Source organism: Sminthopsis crassicaudata, chromosome 3 (genome assembly GCF_048593235.1).
Source record: "Sminthopsis crassicaudata isolate SCR6 chromosome 3, ASM4859323v1, whole genome shotgun sequence".
NCBI classification, from domain to species: domain Eukaryota; kingdom Metazoa; phylum Chordata; class Mammalia; order Dasyuromorphia; family Dasyuridae; genus Sminthopsis; species Sminthopsis crassicaudata.
This window is the reverse complement of record NC_133619.1, coordinates 418,298,477-418,320,603: the sequence shown is the minus strand read 5'-3', so window position 1 is coordinate 418,320,603 and position 22,127 is coordinate 418,298,477. Positions and strand designations below refer to the sequence as shown.

The following is a 22,127-nucleotide window of genomic DNA, read 5'->3' as shown; positions in this document are numbered from 1 at the left end:
GATAAAAGAGGGCAGCACTCGAGAGAGGAAGGAGAGTCTCTGCTCTAGGTCAGAGTTGGAGTGGCTCTCTGGAGGAGAGAGAGTCTTGTCTGGGCCAGAGTTGAGGCGGCTCTCTGGAGGAAGAAGTCCTCTAGCCCAGAGAGCTATTGGCAGTCTCTGGAGACAACAGAACATTACACATCTAATAAGTATCTGAAACCATTTTCAAACTCAGGAAGATGTCTTCCTGACTCTAAGTCAGTACTCGATCCACTGAACTACTAAGTTCTTCAAAGACTTAGCACCCCCAACCCTTACCCACAAAAGATTTCATTTTCATATTCTTTATTAAGTGAAGAATTTAAAGGAATCAAGAAGGGAAGGAAATAAAGCACTGATAAGAGTGTCTACTAGGTACCATGTACTGTCCTAAGTACTTTTTACAAATATTATCTCATTTTATCTACAGAATAACCCTATTAGGGTGGTGTTGTTATAATTCCCCGTTTTAGAGTTGAGGAAACTGGGGAAAACAGAACTGAAGTGACTTATCCAAGGTCATATAGATAGTAAATTTGAGGTTGAATTTGAATTCAAATTTTCAGTGCTCTAGACATGACACTACCAGCTGCCTCAGAAAGACTATGAAAAAGTCTTTAAACTTAGAAATATTTAAAAATTAATATGAGATTAAACCAAAAGATACTTTAGTCGATTAATGTAGTCACTTTAATGCATGATTTATGTTAAAACATAAAAGTGATTCATATATATTATCTGATCTGTTTGTCACAGAAATCTAGGTATAGAATCAGAGGTATCATTATATGTGTGTCAGGCAGAGATACTGAAGTAACTGCAAGATCACACAACTCTCAAATGGTGATTACTGATCTCAAATTAAATTCTGATTCCAAGTATGGTGATTATTTTCCTCAGCCCCATGCAGGAAAGATCACAGAACAAAAGCCCTTAAGTGCCTATGCTGTTGCTAAAGAATTTGGTGGCTATGCATTTATTGCCTGTTCAAATTTCAAATGCATCACTTCTTCCAAGTTAAAACCACTGCAGTTTTAAAATTTAAAAAAAAAATGTGGAAAATAAAAAGCCCATGAAAGCAAGAAAACCCCAAATGTGAACATAACTTGAAATAAGATATTGGGTTCTGCTTTCTAAAGTTAAGCTCACAAAAGTCTCCTGGAAGTGAAGTAAACTAACAGTTCTTTGGAATATAAAGAAACATGTAGAGAAGTCTGGGAAAAGATGATCACCTCTACTATTGTAGCCAAATAGAGCTGAGAATTGCCTGTAAATCTCTTTGCAATGAAGCAATTCCCTACATTCCAAATGTGACCCACAGTAACACACAGAGTGGAAAATAAACTTCCAATTTTTAGTGCTGAGTGAGGCTTTCATGACTGTCATAATTTCCAAGCACAACTCTGAAACTCACAGGAATAGTGTAAAAGCATGAGGTGCCCTCAGAAATGGGGTGAATCCACTGATGACCAATAGCATTTCAACTTCTAGCACAAGGGCCAATCAAGGAAAGCCAAATTGTGAGTGGGGAGGGGGAGGAGGGAGAAAGGGAAGAATTGAGGGAGAGAGACAGGGAGAGAGGGAAGGGGAAGGAAAAGGAAAGAAAGAAAAAAAAAACAGGCAGGCAGGCAAAGACAGAGACAGAGAAAGAGACATGAAGGGATTGGGTGAAGAAAAGAGGCAGAAATAGAGAGTATAAAAGAGTAAGGTAACATGATTAATATAAGCTATATCTAAATCACAGCAGAAGTATCACAGAATTTAGCAGCCAATTAATTCAATTCATTTACCAAATTAATCGCCACTACAACATATATGGCAACTGATCATCCAGCTTTTACATGAAGCCCTAGAGGACAATGAACCCATCCCCTACAAAGGCAAATCATTTCACTAACAGACAACTCAAATAGTTAGGAAGGTTATCTTGACATCAAGTCTAAATATGCTTCTTTGCAACTTCTACTTATTACTTACTGCTGACCCTGCTTTCTGAGGCCAAACAGAAATTCTTCCTCTATGTGACAGCTTTTCAAGTACCATCATATCTCCTCTATATCATGTTTCTCTAGACTAAATATGCCCAGCATTACAAGTCATCTTCATGCATCATTGATTCAGGCCCTTCTTTATCTTGGTGGCCTCCTTCTCAATATCCTCCAGTTTATTAATGTCTTTTTTTGAAATCATAGAATCTAAAAATGAACCCAATACTCCAGATGAAGGCTGATGAGGGTAGAATACAGTGGGACAATGACCTCCCTATTTCTGGAAGCTAGGCCCTTCTTCATGCTGTCCAAGATCACATTAACTTTTTTAATGACCCCTATCACAATGCTTGCTCCCATGACAATATCTTTAACAACAACAACAACAAAAAAAAAAAAAAAAAAAAAAAAAGAGCTTCAAAAGCAGAGTGATTTATAGACAGGACAGCATTTTTACTATCCTTAAATGTTAGCTATGAATTATTTAAAATAGACTTATTAATACAGCACCATAGTAGAAAGATCAAACTTTCCTTTCTTTGAAATTCCTCAGTCATAATAAAATGGTAATTTAATTAAAGTCATCCTAACATGTAAATTTTCTATTCAAAATAGACTGTTGCAATCCATCCTTTGAGAAAAGATCTGTTTACACTGTTGTGGAAGAGTTCCCTCACCAATGGAGATCACAATCCATCTACTTTGAGTCTCAGAGTTGCTTACAAATCCTAGCAGTTAAATGACTTGCCTATGATTATACAATACAAAAGTTTTCTATCCACTATACTACACTTTAAATATGATAATTTTATAGTAATATTCATGTTGGAATAAATAAATGTTGATATTCTAGATAAGGGATACACTTTCATTCAATTTAAAATACTATCAAAATACTGTCCTAAGAGACTCTATTTATGGACTCACTATAAAGCAAACATGTGAACAAGCATACACATTAAAATGTAAATAACAAATAAATTATCATGGGTATTCTAGATTATAAAGCCCTCAGATTCTTTGTTAAATTGGGGCTAATACATCTTTGTATTCCCCTGTAAATTTCAGAGGTAGTGCCTCACTTATGCTCAACAAATGTTTGTTGCATAAAAGAATGACCAAATAGTAAAAAGATACATGCCTAGCCTTCTAAAAATGACTTTTATTAATCCACAAACCAAATATTTTTAAGCTTTTAATATCTTTTTAGGACTATGATGGGCACAGGAAAGGAGAATTGGTCCTGGTACTATGCCTCAGGAAAATTAAAATCTAATTGAGGAGACAAAGCTAATAACAATGAAACACTTTAAAAATGAGTTAGTTCAAATTTTGCAATAAGTTTAAATTATGCTCAGATAATTCTATTGACTATTGATAATTTGGAGATCATTGTAAGTTATAGTTAGAAAAGTCATAATAGAAGAGATAGATTCTTTGAGGATAGAAGAAAATTTGATTTACAAATGAAAAAACTAAGTATATTCAAGTAAATAGAACAGTATAAATAAAGGCTCTAAAAAAATAAAGAGCATCTATTGACAAGGGAGAGAAATACTAGGCAAACTAGATCCCTGGCAAATATGGCTGAATAGGTAGGGTGGGGTTAGTTTTTAGAAAGCCTTAAAAATCAGGCAGAGAAATTATTTTACAGAGAGGAAAAAATTAATAAATGTTTGTTGAATGAATGTAGTAGGGAGATATGGTAAGTATTGGAACTGGGGTATGATATGATTAAAAACAATGAAGAAAATGAACTACAATTAGGAAAGATTCCACTAAAGTTTTAAACTCTAATGGTTCCTCATAAGATAGTGGTAACCTGAATTCTTAAAAGTTTTGCCAACAGAGTACAAGGGCTGTCAGGTCCAACATCAAGTTGGAAAGATTTTCACTCTGAATTAGTTTTGGTCTGTATGTCATTTGATGACTAATACATCAATGTTTGGAGAAGATCATTACCAGCAATGAACTTTCTGGCCAAGAACTCTTGCTTATATTCTACTATGATGGAGGAGTTGAGATTTAAATTGGTGAAAGAAGTAGATATAGCAACAAGATTTCAAATGCTTAAGTTATTTAAATATTTAGAAAGCCTAATCTAGTTACAGTGTCTAAACAATGATGAGGGAAACAAAAGCAAGGAAATAAGACTATATTTATTATTTCAGGATACAGTTCAGGATACTGTTTCAGTACTTCAGGCATGAAAGGAGAAGGGTCTAGATTGGGGCTAAGGTAATGCAAGTAGAATATAAAGGGGAAACCAGAGAGAATTTTGAAAGGAATTAATGACAAAACTCAGTAACCTAATGTAGGAGATAAGAAGACAAAACAGAGAAAATCAACTATGTAGATGACTATTCTGGGAGACTAGAAGAATTATAGATTCAATTAAAATTGTAGTAATTAGAAAATTGACATCAAAGACTTTATGTCTTTATGAATAATATATCCACAATGGATTGCATTATTTAAATTCACTTTGTATATTTATATTGGGATGGAACCAATTATCATATTTTGCATAATTATTACCTATTCCACTTGCAAGAATTTGAATATATGCAATCATTTCAAGGGATTCATTATTTGTACTAATCTGAAACTGGCTATATTTCTTTTTCTTTTTTTTTTTTTAAATCTCTGGAGGCCTCTCTGAAACCATCCTGCTGGTTGTTTCTTACAGAACAATAATATTCCATAGTATTCATATGCCATAATTTACCCAACCATTCTCCACTTGATGGGCATCCATTCATTTTCTAGTTGCTAGCCACTACAAAAAGGGCTGCAATAAACATTTTGTCACATACAGACCCCTTTCCCTTCTTTAATATCATTTTGGGATATAATCCCAGTAGAAACACAGCTGGATCAAAGGGTGTACACAGTTTGGTAACTTTTTGAGCATAGTTTCAAACTGCTCTCCAGAATGGTTGGCCCCATTCACAGTTCCACTAACAATGTATCAGTGTCCCAGTTTTCCCACATCCTCTCCCATATTGGTCATTATCATTTCCTGTTATCTTACCCAATCTGACAGGTATGTAGTGGTATCTCAGTCTTGTCTTAATTTTCATTTCTCTGATCAATGGTGATTTGGAACACCTTTTCTTCATCTGAAAATCATTCATATCTTTTGACCATTTATCAATTGGAGAATGGCTTGATTTCTCTTTTTAAATTTAATTTAATTTTTTTTATTTATAATTTTTTAACAGTATATATGAATGAGTAAATTTTTTTTAAACATTACTCCTTGTATTCATTTTTCCAAATTATCCCCTCCCTCCCTCTACTCCCTCCCCTTGATGACAGGCAATCCCATACATTTTACATAACCTAGATACAATATATGTGTGTAAATACCATTTTCTTGTTGCACATTAAGTATTAGATTCCAAAGGTATAAGTAACCTGGGTAGATAGACAGTAGTGCTAACTGTTTATATTCAATTCGAAACTGGCTATATTTCTTCCACAAATAATGTTTGATTTTTAAAATTGAACTATTAAAAATACATTTTACTATGTAATAACAGTTCATCTTTAAGTCTAGCATTTCTCTTATCTGATTATACACTGAAAGTTTTAAGGGCTTTAATTTTAATGTATATGTAAAGAGGTCCATAAATTCAAAAAGAAAAAAAAATATTTCCCTCTACTTCATCTAATTTTTTCTAAATGAATCAAGTGTCTAGAAAGAAAAAAAAAAGTCTGATGATAGATACAATTTCATTTATTCATTAAGGCAACTCAAAGTACTTTGTAAATACATTCACCTTTCTTGTGAAAGCTGCAACCCATATCCCAAACTCATTATGTTCAATGCCAAACACCATTTCCCTCTTTAAATTTACTTCTCCAAATCTCCTCATTTCTCTTGATATCATCATCCTCGCAATTATCTAAGCTTGTAATTTTACAATAATCTCTGACCCTTCTTTCTTCCACAAACCCACATTAAATCAATGGTTCTACCATGTCCATTCCACTATAATTTCTTGTATTAATCTTTTCCTCCCTACTAATACCAAGAAAACATTTTCATTGTTCATTAGTTTATTAGAAAAGTCTCCTAACTCATCTCCCTGTCTCCACTTTCTCTCTTTTCTCTCTTTCTTCCATTTCTCATCTTTCTCTTGCCTGTCCCCATCCCTTACTCTCATTTTTCACCCAACTATCAAAGGGATCTTCCTAGTAATTAGTATAATCATGTCACTTCCTTAATCAAAAATAGCTCCCTACTGGTTGCAAAATAGAAACATTTTATTTATTTTTTAAATTTTATGTTGTTAGAACCCTCTACAATCCTGCTCCAATACACTTTTCTTTCATTGCACATTACTCATCTTTATTCAATTAATGTTGCAACCAAATTATATTACTCCCTCATTGTCAATATGCCATTTCTCTTCTCTGTGCAATTCTCTGTGTTGCTACTATGTATGGAGTATATTCCTTCTTCATCTCCACTTCCTCTTTCAAAATTCAACTCCTGGGTTACTGGATGAAATGTTCTCAAAACACATTGATTAAAGTTCTTTGCTTCAATCACACTCTACTTTGTATCATACCTAACTGATCCATATTGTGTTTCCCTATTAAACTAAATAAGCTTGAGGGAATACATTTTCTTTTTCTTTTCTAATACATAGGAGGTGTTTAACATTCAATGAAGTACACTGAATTATATTGAAAGGTAATGCATAGTCTACATGAGAGATAGCTTAGCGGGGATGTGACTGATAATGTCCATCAAAAAATGGAACATGGCATAGGGGTTATATGAGTTCTGATTAATTTTGGAAAACTAAACTAATAGCAATGTGAATGTGTGGAAGTTCCAATGAGATGAATTTCTACCAATCAGAATTTTTCAAAAATCAAATGGAATGACTAAATAAGGTTCCTCCTCACTGAAAGTCTTGTGAAGTCTGTATAACTTATGTTGATAATGCTGTAGGAAGAATCACTGTATAAGTACTGGTTGAAGCTGAGGTCCCTTCAACTCTGAAATGCTATGCTTCTGTGAACATAAGGAAATTATATGACAAGAATTATGTCAGATTTCATTATAATATTAATGACTACAGAATGGAATTCAGGATAAGGTAGACCCACTTTAGCCCTTTCCTAAGTGGGCTTATTACTATAGTAATGTTTGCAATGGATAGGTGAACAGAAGTGTAATCAATGAAGTGCTGTTATACAGTATTATGAAGACTGAGTAAAAAAGTATATAGTGCTAACAAATATCAAGAAAATTTAGGTTAGAAACAAAATATTATCTTCTCCAAATAGCAATCAATGCTGACCTTCAAAATGCTTAATTAAAACATATACTTCAAATTGAGTTCATAGTTATTTAAGTTTTTAGCTCATAACCTTCTAGTCTATCAGATAGGATTATGTCCAGTCATACTCCCACCCTACTTCTATCTCTTTAAAGTGACCTCTAGCCAGTGATGTACTGGTAATGTTTAATAGGTGTCCTGGAGGAAAAATAGGTATCTGTGAGACATTTTTCAATTAAATCTACATCTATCACTTCATAAAATAATAACTAAATCTCTGATGTGTAGTATTTTCTAGTTCCTAAGCCACAAATACTCACCTGAAAAAAATTTAACAATCAGCTCTCATGGACATGCTTTTGCAAGATGGCTAATCAGCCATAGTATTAATCAATGCTAAAGATAAAGTCTGTGATCACAGAAAATGGAATTCAATTGGCCCATGTGGGAATCAGAAATAAAATCTATGATCTTCACCCCTTTAGACACTTACTTAGCCAACTAGTCACAGACAATATTTGTAAAGTACATATTATTGTAAAGCACATATTATAAAGATCAACCTAAATTTTAAAAAAGGAAACTGTTCTCTGTTTAATGCTATTTCATCAAAACTATTCTTACTTCTGCCCCTAAGAAGAGAAAATGGGATCAGTTTCAGATACTTCACTATTTGAAAAAAGCAATCCCATTCATTGATTCTACAAACTTTTCATTAAAACGATTAGACCTAACTCTACATATGTAATCTACTAAAGACAATATATAACACTTCACTTTTCACAAAACTTCAATTAGCTCTTTAATTGGAAATAATTTTCTAAATTCTCAACTTGGGCCATGTGTGAATAAATAATTGAAGCTATGGAGTACAGCTCTTTTATTTTTTGACATCTACTAATCACATTTATTAATATCTTCTGAATGTTACTAAGTGGATTCTGGTACTTTAGTAAGAAACATTCAAGGAGGCCCAAAAAAGTGAAAATTTAAGGTGTGTTACATTAAAATGATACTGAGAAAAAAGAAGCCCTGGGCTACTCAAATAGTTTTAGCTGAGTCCAGGGTGCCCATTTACAATGAAGTAAAGAACTATTGAGCAGTTGGGAAGTTAGATGGTGTAGTGGACTAAGTGCTGGGTCTGAAGACAGGAAGACTCATTCAAATCTGGCTTCATATATTTACTAGCTGCGTGACCCTGAGCAAGTCACTTAATACTATTTGCCTCAGTTCCCTCATCTGTAGAATGAGTTGGCAAAGGAAATGGTAAAGCTCCCCAGTATCTTTGCCAAGAAAAGCCCAAATGGATTACAAAGAGTTGAGCAAGACTGAACTGCTGAAAAACAACAAAAATAAAGAACTGTTGCCTCTCCACTTCTCATATAGCATCTAGGTAGCATGGCAGAAAAAGTGCCAAGTCTGGAATGCGGAAGATCTGAGTTCAAATCTGTTTTCAGCAACTTAGCATCTTTATTATCCTGGGCAACTCACTTGCATTTCCTTTTAGTTCCTCAACTATAAAATGGGGGTATAAAGCACTTATCTCCCATGGTTGTCAAATAAGAGGTTAGCACAAGACTAGCACATATTAACAAGTGTTAATTGATATGGCATTAAAGGCAGGAAAATCTCTGTAGACCCTGTGGCCAAACCATGTAGATTTTGCCTTCCCAACATCCTATAATAGGTCCTCATTATGTCCTGTTTGGACCATTGCAATAGCCTTTTGTGTGGTTTCTATGCCCAAACGTCTCCTGCCATTTCAGTCCATTCATTATTCAGCTTGTATGCCATCTTGCAAAGACATATCCATGAGAGCTGATGAATCAGAATGAATCAGAAAACACTACAATTCAGGGGTTATTCAGCTATTCAACATGATCTTCCTAAAGGGCTGATTTTAACATATCATATCTCCTATTCAACCAACCTCAGGGATTCCCTCTTACCTCCGTCATTAAATAAATATTTTCTTTCTGCTTTTAAAACTTTGCATTAACTGGCCTTTCTTGCCTTTCCATTCTTCTTATATTTCTTGTGTATTTTAGAACCCAGTAACACTGGCCTCTATTCCGTTCCTCACACAAAATATCCTATCTCCCAATTCTTCATTTTCACTGAATGTCCCTTAAGCTTGAAAATTTCTCCCTCTTCATCTCTACCACCTGGTATTTCTGGCTTCCTTAAAGTTTTGGCTAAAATCCCACTTTCTGTTAACAAGCTTTTACTGGTCACACTCAGTACTGCCTCCTTCACTTTAAGATTATGTCAGCCACGAAGTGGTCACAGTGAATTTAGAGTCAAGAAACCTGAGTTCAAATTTGACTTTAGATACCAGCTGAATGACTCTATGCAAATCATTTAACCTCTACCTGCTTCCATTACCTTATCTATAAATGTAGATAATAACCTTTCAAGTTTGTGACAATAAAATCAGATAATATTTGAAAATATTTTGTAGACCTTAAGTCATTTATAATGTTATTATTTCCAATTTATCCTTTATATGTTTTGTTTATATGTAGTTGTATATTGAGTATTGCCTTAAGACTGTAAGCTCCTTGAAGACAAGGATTATTTTTGCTATCTTTGGTTTCCCTAGTATTTTATACAGTATCTGACACATAGTAGGAAATTAATAAACATTTTTCCACTAGATGATTATGGATAATCATTAATTATTCTCATAAACATGTTTTATTAAGCATTTCCTTTTTTGAATACCATAAAATATTTAATATCCCAGCTTTCTATACTATTGAATTTTTAAAAAACTATATTTTAAATACACAGGAAGTTTATTTTATACAAAACATACAAAATTTAAGAAAAAATCATTTGAACACCTACGCTTTGACACCTCTATCTCCACTAATTTGATTTAATTTGAAACTATTTTTAAAAGTAGGCCCTAATTTTAACACGTGCTTTCCTTTACTGTATCCTTTAATACTGCATTGCCCCCTAAAAATTTTTAAAGACTGCATTTCTCCCCCCAAAAACACCAAAAGACAATTATTTGCTACTAATCTTATAGAAGAGAAATTTTATCAAAAAGGCAACATGTTTATGTTTCAGATTTCTCACAAATCATTAATCAACAGTAGGAAAATGAAGCTTTAAATCATGAGTGGAAACACTATTCTTACATGTTGCAACAAGCTTTATATTTCAAAAAAAGTAGATTTGTGCAAAAACTCTTGACATCATTTATTGAATCTCAGTGAATTATTTATTCATGGCAAACATTTAGAAACCATTTTCATTCTTCATATTTGGCCATAGCAATGTTTTTTGATTGAAGAATCCATTCATTTTCTCCTCCCTTAAAACAGAACTTTAGAGTGTTTCTAAACTCTAACACCTAAGAAGTGTTGTTAGGCAATCCCTGGGGATGTGTATGTGGCATGTCTGAGCAGGGGAAGTAAGAGATTGCAGGGTGCGTGAGCCATTCAGCCACATGCCAAGGCCTCACAGCAGCTACACCACCAATTAAACACAGCTAAAGCCTCTGAGTTCTGAAAATCTTTCTTTTACTAGCCTAAATCAGGTCTTTCACATTTTTAATTAAACAAATTCTCTAGACAGAGATGGAGTTTCTTTTTTTTATGATCCTTCTGTAATCAGTTACGTTTTCTATTAAATGAGATATATGGGAATTGTCTAGAGTGTAGTTCCCTTGAGAATCCCATTTCTGGCATTTTATGTAAATCAGTCTTAGGGAGAAATAAAAACTTGCTAAGGGTTTAAAAACAACTACACTGTTTTTTGTTGGTTTTTTTTTTTTTTGTTTTGTTTTGTTTTAAAACAACATTAACAGTATTGTGGTCTAAACTATTTTATACAAAATGTTTTTCCTTACTTTATTAAATTTGTTCCCATATACTCAATAAGCATATGACTGAAAAGATATTAACCCTTTCAACTTAAAATATTAAGTTAAAAGATGTTACTCAACTGTTCCTTAAAGTAAGCAGAATTTCTGATTACAATTTTTCAGCTCTTTTTTTGCCCAATGCCATTTTTATGGAACTGTTTTCTATAATGCCCCCCACACAAACCTTTCATGCTGTTTGTGCCATTACAAAAAGACTGCTAATTTACCATTTATAGAATATCCCATTTTATGACAATCATATGAAATAACAAGTCCAAGATTGCAGAAAGTGCCCCCTCTAGGGGGCTCCTTACATACTGTTGGATGTTCCCTCCAAAGTTTTCATTTTCCATTAGACCAACCTACTGATACAAAAGTTCCTAAAACTTCAGTCTCTGGACTAACTTTCTCACTTCAGAAAAAAAGAAAAAAGGTGAAAATGAATAGTAAATAAAATTTGAACTGGAACTGCCTAAGGAATTGGCTAATGAATGCAACATAGCTTGTGTTTCATTTGGCAATCTCAGATTTTACAGTCATTTGTGATGGGTATCTACAACAAACTATTTGGGGAACTTAATTGATAACATATGAGAGAGCAGCCTTCCCAGGAAGGGGGAGTTGGGAAAGGGTAGACTTTGGGGGAAATACTAAAGCTTCAGACTTAACAATAAATTATAGTTCAACAATATAGAGAATTCCACAGAATTAAAAACTCCAAATGTAATCTTCACTTATATGCAGTCAAATTGCAATGCCACATTTGACAATTATGTGAGTCTGGTTATCTTAAAACAATGTATACTTTTAACTCCATGCCAAGTAATCCAGCATCCTACAATTAACTATCACTGTCCAGATAATCTAGTCAGTAGGGTGGGAAAATACCACTCATTGCTAGAGCAAGCTGGTTTCCATCAATCGCTGTCAGGGAAGCAAACGGGGCAACCTCTCTCCTAAAAGCAAAAATTAATTTACTATCATAAATGAAGAAAGAAAAAAAATGAGAATCAGAAACAAGGTAGGGACACGAAGGAGTCTAGAAGAGCTCATAGTTGTAGCAAAGGTTACTCTAAACAAAGAATTTAATGAAGCAACTGAAGTTAAGTATTGGGGGAAAAAAGGACTCCACCCTACAAAGTTTCTGCAGCAACTTCTCCCTTCTCAAAGAATGCAGACTCGTGCCCAGCCCAGAAAGGACTACTCTAAAATCGTCTTTATTTTAGTGCTTTCCTTTTGTTGCAAACTTTCAAGTCTTCCCAGTGAGGCAGCACGATTCTCCCTAGGATCTCCCAGAAACATTCCGTACAGAATTGTCTTCCCCTGGGTCTGGGTTTGCTGAACAATGAAGCAAAAGCTGGGGAGCTGGGGAGCCCCGGAGAAAACACGCTTTAGAGCCTTCTCGGATGGTTTTAGAGCAGTTTCCCAGGTGCAAATTTGTCAGCCCCCAAATCAGAACAAAATGTACCCCCCTTCCCCCCGTAGCCTCATTTGTTGTATTCCAGAGACTAGATATTCCACTTATTACCTATCCATGCAATAAACACCACACAGGGCACTCACACACAAAAGTAAAAGGCAAACTCACCATCCTCGCCTTCGTCCTGCGATTTTATTGAGACAAATTGCCCTAATAAAAAAGTAAGAATGAAGAGAGTCCTTGCTTCCACCCAGTTTGCCATCATGTCTAAATATTAGACATTTGTGTCCTCCTGGACAGTGAAAAGTGCAAATTGTAAGGTTATTTTAGCACCATGAAGTCAGCTGGGGGATCTTTTCCTTTCAGCACCAGCCCCAAGGCAAAAGCTGCAAGCCCCCCTTTTCAGCACCAGCTCCAGCTCGGTCTGGGAACACTTTTTTCAAGTGATGCAGCTTTAAATAGGAAGAATGCTGCCTCCACTTCTTTTCCTGCCCCTTTTTAGTTTGTTCAGGCTCATAATCATCCAGTCTCTGCCAAGCAACGGTCTGATTGATGGTAAACAACCAAATCAGAACAGGCTTCCCGGTGCCTTGAACTTTCCCTTTTACATTTGTTTTAAAACCCTATTCTGCTGAAGTTTAAGAAGAGAATAAAAAACTTATTTAAGAAGAGAAATGCCTGGATGAAGAAAAGAGGATCGTATTATTACCCACCCAGCCCTAGTTTCTCTCCTCAGCCCTCCCCCCAGTCGCACACCCTCTTTTTTCCCCTTCAGCTGAGAAAGTCATTAGAGAAGCAATACACCACCCCCCTTTCTAGCTTACTCTTTGATACTTAAAGACCACAGTGATAGCCCCCTCCCTCTACATTCAATTTACAGGGTCAGACTTTAACCCTTTCTGTCTCTCTAAATGCAGAGCATTTTTTTTTTTTTCATCCCCAGTGTCCATTCTTTTTCCTATATTCTGGGAGGGAAAAAGACTTTCACAAATACTGCAGATAACTTCCTTTGGTGATAGGATCATAGATATCAAGTTGGAAGAGAACTTAGAAGCAGTCTAGTCCAACCCCTTCATTTTAAAAAATGAAAAAAAAAAAAAAGGAAAAAAAAAAACAACCTGAGATATAGGTATCTTAGGTGACTTATCCAAGGTCACACAGTTGGCATTAATAGAGGAGCATTTTAAGCCCAGATTGTATGACTTCAGAGACAATACTTTATGTCTACCAATCCCTATACAAATGAAGTTTAAATGAAGAACCTACTTTTTTTTTTTTTTTTTTTTGAACAACGGAACAGGAATTTGTCTTACTTTAAACACATTAGAAATCAGAAGACATTGAGTTCAAATCCTTGAAATTTTTCATCCTGCCTGTATGATCGTAACTAAGTTACTTCCCAACTATCTTTTTCTTCATAAATAAAATGAAAAGCTTGTACTACCTATTTCTGCACATGTACATGAGAGATGCCTTCCAGAGGTACCAAGCTGGTACAGCATGGTACAATGGCTAGAGCACTGACTGGGAACTGAGGATCTGGATTCAAATGCTGCATCTATTAATTACTAATCAGTAAACTCTAGTTGTTTCCTACTGCCTGTTAAAAACAAACAAACAAACAAACAAAAAACCTCTTCTATTTGTCTTCTAAAATCCCTCACAACTTTGTTCAAACTCTTTCTGAATTCACTGTACATTACTCCCCCACTTATAATTCCATTATATAATGCCTAGTAGGACATGGCACTCCAATTGTGGTTGAAGTAGGGCAAAGCATAGCATAAATATTCATTCCTATATTCTGAACATTATGCATTTAAATGCAGTGGAAGATAAAAGTGACTTTGTTGACAACTTTGTTGCTCTCGTCTCTCATTGAGCTTAAAATCCATGCAAACTCTAAAATATATTTTTCCCCCCCACAGGAACTCCTTGTCTAGCCACAGATCACATATGCTTGTTCTAGTAAAATTGAATTCTCAACCATATATATATATATATATATATATATATATATATATATATATATATATATATGTATATATATATATATATATATATGTATATATATATATATGTATGTATGTATGTATTTATATTGCCAATAAATGTCATCCAATTTTTTTGACTCAGTTCACTGTGTTATTCTACTGAGATCCTTTGGGATCTTTGTTCTGTCCTCCAATTGATTTCTAAATTTATAGTATCTGAAAATTTAAGAAGCCTGCCATCTTTGTCATCATCAAGGTCCTTAATAATAATGTTAAATATATAGAAGACCAAATATATATATATATATATATTTATGAAATATCAGAAATTTCCTTCCAAATTGGCATTAAACCAGTTATGACCATTTGATATATATAAATGAATAAGCACGGAAATGAAAATTTGTGTTAATCTCAATATATTAGAATTTGAGCTTTATGAACAAGGAAAGAATAACCAAAGAAGGAAAATGTAACTTGTATTTATTTGAATATAGCAACTTATTTACCTTATCCTGGTAAGACATGGCATCTTTATTCATTCTAAGCATTGGGTCATAAGACATGCTCTGAAAGCACCTTAGATTAATTCTCTCTCTCATTTGACAGATTATTAAATTGAGACCCAAGAAAGTTAAATGATTTGTGCAAGAATATATCAATTACAAATGGTATTTGAACCCAGGTTTCCCCACTTCAAATTGAGCACCTTTTTGCACCTTTTTATCCTGCATTAAGGTTGTTCAGATATTACAATTTAATCTTATGAACTACCTTTCTGCTTAGTTGTGACTTCTTTAGAAACATAAGACTGGCAATAATGATATGCCATGCATAAAGCAAGTTAAAATACTTTCCTGTGCAATATAAGATGATCATTTATAAGATTAAACATATATATATATATATATATATATATATATATATATATATATATATTTGGTGTTTTTTAGTCCAGACCTAAAATTTCATTGATAGGGGGAAATACAGGTAAGTAAGCTTTCTCTGCCAAGGCAGAATATAAATTTTTCCACAATTCACAAACATAGAAAGGTACCTGAAGTACACAAGAAATTGTGTTTTGCTAAAGGGCACATTGGCTATAAGTATATGCCAGAGGTCAGACTTGGAACTTAGCCATCTCTCTATGTCTTACACCATGCTGCACACAAGATCATACAATAATCTGTTAGAAGAAACCATAGAGGTAGTTTTATCTAACCCATACTTGAAGGAACAAATTAACAAATGAACATCTAGTTTCTGCTTGAAGCACTTTATTATAGAAAATTTATTTCTAAATCAAAACATTGAATTCTTCAATAGCTAATTTAGGAAATTGTCCTTTATGTTAAACCAAATAGTCTTCCTTTTAATTTCCATAGAGTAGTCCTAACTTTCTATCTTCTGTTGTTGAAAAGATCAAATTTAATTCCCTTCCACACGACAGGCCTTTAAACCATCACTTATTGTGGCTTCACTCCCCTTTTTTTTTTTTTCTCCAGGTTTATTCCCAGTTCCTTCAACTAAATTTCTTATGATATTGTGTCATCTCACATTCCCAGTTGCCCTTATCTGGCAACACAACATTCCTCCTAAAGTACGACTTGTAGAATTGGACAAAATATTCCTGATGGAGTCAAACCAAAGTTGGATGCAGTGGAATTAGCAGTTCTCCTTTTGTTGATACTATTTTTCTGCAAATATAGTCCAATATCATATTAGTTTCTTTATATTTGTTATTTATTTTTTTCAGTCATTTCTGATTCTTCATGACCCAACCTGTAGTTTTCTTGGCAAAGACATTGGACTGGTTTCATCATTTCCCTCTCCCATTCATTTCATATGCAAGGAAACTGAGGCAAACAGAATTAAATAAATGTCTGAGGCCAGATTTGAACTCAGGAAGATGAGTATTTCTGACTCCAAGCTGGCTATCCACTGCATCACTTACCTATTAACTCTAAGTACACCTTTTGAAATGTGATGATTCCACAAAAACTCTTAGGGCTTTTTCATATGAAAAGCTTTCTTTCTACATCTCCCTGCCTCTTGTACACAAGTATAATCTTAACATGAGTTATTATGAGTTGACTCCACTGTGCACTAGGAAGCTTATTATTGGGATAATCTCATTATCCTGTAAAATATTATTAGCCTTAGTATCTTCACTTCTTCACCATTGTCTGAATAGAAATAATAATTCCAAACCTCCATTTAAGGACGTTGAGCTTAGTTCATTTCTTACCTGGCTAATTTGAATTACTAATTTGAAAAGTACTTTCACTACTTTTCAATCATGAGCTTTATTTCATGTACTATTATGCTCATTCGATTGTAAGTTTCTTAGAGAAAGCAATTGTTTTTTCTTTCTTTACACACACACACACACACACACACACACACACACACACACACACATACACACACACATACACAGAGGTATGTATGTTTCCTTTACATTTAACACAGTGCCTGGCAAATGGGGGGAAACGGATGACAGAAATATAAGCATTGGCAAACTCAATTTACCCCATTCAAACTTCAATAAGTCAAAGGAAAAAAAGTAAAAAAAAAATAATAAGTAAAGCATTTAAATAGAATTTTAGGTAGACCGCTAAAGATTTTATTTCTTAAATGTTCATGTCATCTGTGTTTTTCAAATATTACCTTCTAACAAAGCATAATATTCTCGCCAAAAAATGCAGAAAACAAAATATTAAATTCATCATTTATGTACTACAATGCAATAAAAGTGCATTTAATGAAGTGTCATTGAAGAGCTTCTTAAAAATTAATTAGAGATTGAGTAATTTAATCCTTAATAATAGTAGGGTCAAAGAACAAATTGGCAAAAAGACAACAATTCCATTAAAGATAATGACCATAATGAAAAAGTATATTAAAATTATTGAAATTGAAACTAAATTAATATAGAGGGGAAATTTTATATCTTTTAAACTCTTTCATCAATAAAAAAGAAAAAGAACAGATAAATGAATTGGTCATAAAACTTTTTTTTAAAATAGTTAATTTTAAAAGCTCCCTGTAACAAACCACCAAAATAGAAATTATGAAAATTAAAGATTATAGCAAACTTAAAAGCAAACACTGAGCCAATAAATAAAACTAGGATCTAGTTTTTTTTTAAATATCCAATACAAAATATACCATTAGGTAACTTGATTTTTTTAAAGAAGAAAACCAAATTACAGTATCAAAAATGAAAAAAGCAAATCTATAATAAATTAAAATGAAAGAAATTATTAGACATTATTTCAACCTTCTATAGGCCAATAAAACCAACAATCTATATGAAATGGATAAATATTTATGAAAAAATAAATAGCTTAGATTAACAGAAAAGGAATTAGAATATTTAAATAATCCTACTTTTAAACAAAGAAATTGAAAAAGCCATAAGTGATCTCTTAAAGGGAAAAAAAAAAAACAACACCCTTCATTAGGTGAAATTACAACCTAATTATAAAGGATAGAGGATAGAGCACTATTGTTTAAATTGTTTAAAGAACAATTAATTCTAATGCCACATAAACTAAAAAAAATAGGAATAGAAGAAATCCTAATGAATTCTTTCTAAAATATAAAGTCTTGATACCTGATCCAGGAAGAATCAAAACAGAAAAAGAAAACTGTAGGTCCATATCCAAAGTGGATATTAATGCAAAAATATCAAATAAAATATCAGCAAGGAGACTATACCAGCATATCACAAATATTAGAACAGTAAAATTATTTTATAACTAACAATATTAATAACAAGAGCAAGAAAAATTTTATGATTTTATCAATAGATGAAGAACAAACTCTTGACAAAATGCAACACATATTCCTGTTTTTAAAAGATGCTAAAAAGCAGAGAAATATGCTTTTCTTTATATGATGATTAGTATCTCTCTAAAATAAAAAACTAACCTTATCTGTAATAAGGGTGAACTACTCTTTCCAGTAGATTAGGAGTAATACAATGTTCTCTTATCACTGTTACTACTCATTAGTAGAAACAACTAGTAAAGAAATAACATTACTAGAACTAATATACAACAAAAGCTAGAAATCTGAACTAAAGAAATAGGACAAGAAAAATAAATTGAAAGAAAAGGCATAGGCAAAAAAGAGATAAAATAATTATTTTTGTAAATGATATGATAGTTTACTTAATGAGTAAAATAAAATTTATAAATAAAACTGAAAAATTCCAGTAAAATTACAGAATATAGATCATCAATAAGTCTCTATATTACCAACAAAATTTAAAAGAAAAAAAGGTATTCCATTTAAAATAATTACAAGGGTCAGCTAAGTGGTGCAATAAATAAACCACCAGCCTGGAACCAAAAAGACCTGAGCTCAAATCAGACCTCAGAAACTTGATATTTACTATCTTTGTGATGCTGCCAACTCACTTAACAGCAATTGCCTCACAAAAAAGTAAAATAATTACAGACACCCAGTCATGTCCCTGCCAAGACACATAAAGGAATCATACAAAGATAACTAAAAAACACAATTGCTCAGAGGTAGACCAAATCAATATATTATAAATAATAATGCCATCTAAAACAATTTACTTATTCAGGACAATACCAATCATACTACCTAGGAATTACTTTACAAAGCTATAAAAAAAAATAAAATTCATCTGAAGGAATAAAGGTTCAGAATCCAATGGAAATAATACCAAAAAATGGGGAAAGGGGGAATGTAGTAGTATCAGATCTCAAATTATAAAACTGTAAACTACAGTCACATAAACTAAATTACAAAGCAGTGATCAGCAAAATAATTTGGTTGCAGTTAAATACAGAGAGGATGATGAGTAGAAACAATCAATATTCAACAGAAGCAAACAAATATAGTACTCTAGAGTTTGATAAAACCAAAGACTCCACATATTAGAGCAAAAGCTAACTATTCACCAAAAGTGGTTGAAAAGAAAGTAAGGACAAATACAATCTGATGACAAAATGATCCATCATAATTCTAGAAACTTCATGATAAAAAGAGCCAACCTCTCTTAATAGAAAGATGATGGACTCAACAAAGCAGATTGAGATTAACCAGTGCAAGAATTTGCTTTGTTTGGCATATTTGTAATATGAAGTGGGTTTTTGGTTTGTTTGTTTGTTTTATTAATGGGGATGAGGAGGACAATAGAAGAGAGAGATGACATTTTCATTTGAAAAAAAATTATATGTCATATAAAAATATTTTGTAAATGTTCATTGGCAGAAAAGCTAGGAAGAAAAAGCTCTCTGATGAAAAGGAATTTATTGATGTAATGAATGTGGAGTATTAAGAGTGAAAATAATTGAGTTATTTATGTGTGAAATGTTTTGTAGAACTTCAGCTTATATGGTTGAGCCCTTAATAACAGACCCAAGTTCAAATGCATGTATCACCATTCATTGACCTGAGTATTTTGTAAGTATTATAATCAAAATAGAACTCAATATTATTCCTAATATATAACAAATGTTCCTACATTGGGTTTCATTCATGTGAACAATGCTATACAGTCTTTTGTTGCTGTCATTGTCATGTTTTTGGGTTTTTTTCTAAAAAATATTTTCCAATTACATGTAAAGACAATTTTCAACATTCATTTTTTAAAAAACAATTAAGTTCAAAATTTCTCCTTCCCTCCTTTATTTCTACCTTCCCTGAAGTTATACATATACAATCATACAAAATTTATTTCCATGTTAGTCATTCTGTGAAAAAAAATACAAACCAAAAGAAAATACATACATAAGTGAAAAATATTATGTTTTGATTTGCATTCAGATTCCATCAGTTCTTTCTCTAAATATGAGTTCCTCATGAATTCTTCAGAACTGTTTTAGATCATTGTATTGCTGAGAATAAATTATTTGCAATTGATCATCTTATAAAATTGCTATTACCATGTACAATATTCTCCTGGTTCTAGTCTTTGCGTTTTGCATCAGTTCATATAAGTTTTTCCAGGTTTTTCTGAAATCAGCTTGCTTTTCATTCTTTATAAGTATAATATTATTCAACCACAATCATATGCTACAACTTGTTCAGTTATTCTACAACTGATGGGCATTCTCTCAATTTGCTACCACAAAAAAACTGCTATGAATATTTTTGTATAATAAATAATCAAAGGATATGAACAGACGATTTTCAGATGAATAATTAAAACCATTTCTAGTTTTATGAAAAATTGCTCTAATTCATTGTTTATTAAAAAAATATAAATTAAGATATCTCTGAGTTACTACTACATCTCTCTCAGATTGGCTAAGATGACAGGAACAGATAATGATAAGTGTTGGTGGAATTGTGAACTGATCCAACCATTCTGGAAAACAATCAATGTATGTCTTGTTCTACATTTTAGTCCATCTGTCCTCTGAAATAAATCATTGTTAGTCATTTTGTTAATTAGAGTTTTCTTTTTAATGCTATTATTATTGTATAAATTAATCTTGGTTTTGCTTACACCACTCTACATCACTTCATATATGTCTTCCAAGGTTTCTCTGAACCCATCACTTTTGCTAATTCTTATGTCATAGAGATATTTTAAAATGCATGATTAATACAGCTTTAATTGGCCACAAAGATCAAGGAATAACTCCATTTCTATAATTTAATTCTCTCTAAGCAGCTAATCCACTGGATTGAGCACTTGACCTGAGTTGAAATTCTGAATAATCTCTCTTATTTACACAATGGGAAAGTCTGCCTCGGTTTTCTCAACTGCAAAATGGAGGTGATTATAATATTACCTGTCTCCTAAGGTTGTTATAAAGATCAAATGAGATAATATTTTTAAAGGACTTTGCAAAACTTTAAAGTGTTGTTATTACTGTTCAGTCATTTTAGTCTTATCTGACTCTTTGTGACCTCATTTGGGATTTTCTTGGCAAAGATATTGGATGGTATGTCATTTTCATCTCAAGCTTATTTTATAGATGAGGAAACTGAAGTAAACAACGTTAAGTGCTCAGGGTTTCACACAATAACCATTGAAGACTGGATTTGAAGTGAAGTCTTTGTGACTTCATGACTAGTACTAAAGTATGCAAATTCCCTTATAAAGGTATTTCCCTTGTTGATCTTGAAAAATCGATCTTCTATTTCTAGTTGTTCACATTGATAGCAAAGTTTTTGTTTATTTTATTGGGGAGAAAGGGGATACATCTGAATTCACCTTTAACTTCATAATCCTTTGGAGCTTCTCAGAACATCCTAATTATTTGTAAGGAAGAAGGTCGAATCTCCAGACAGTACTGGCAGGTTCTGGTGGCTTTCAAAGATGAGCTTTTTTTTTTTTTTTTTTTTTTTTTTTTTACAACAGCCTTGTCTAAGATGTACCACTCTCCTTTCAATATAAGCACACCTAATCATGGAAAGAAGAAATCATATAGCAATCCTGGGCAATTATAAAAGAATTCTGCTATCTAAAATAACTTTAATGTTTTCAATAACATAGGGTATAGTAATAATGAAGATGAGAAGAGCAATCAGGGGACT

At 32.9% G+C, this 22,127-nt stretch overlaps 1 protein-coding gene across 2 annotated transcripts in view; it reads right to left on the bottom strand.

The window, feature by feature from the left end:
* The window catches only part of COL5A2 (collagen type V alpha 2 chain), a 184,685-nt gene extending 171,648 nt beyond the window's left edge, over positions 1-13,037 (bottom strand). The window contains exon 1 of one of the 2 annotated variants that reach the window (XM_074302889.1): positions 12,772-13,037. In XM_074302889.1, the coding sequence (XP_074158990.1) occupies positions 12,772-12,868 (97 nt within the window). In that variant the 5' untranslated portion in view covers positions 12,869-13,037. The remainder of the gene's footprint in view (positions 1-12,771) is intronic. The other variant, XM_074302888.1, reaches the window with a different exon arrangement.
* Positions 13,038-22,127: the final 9,090 nt, after the last annotated feature.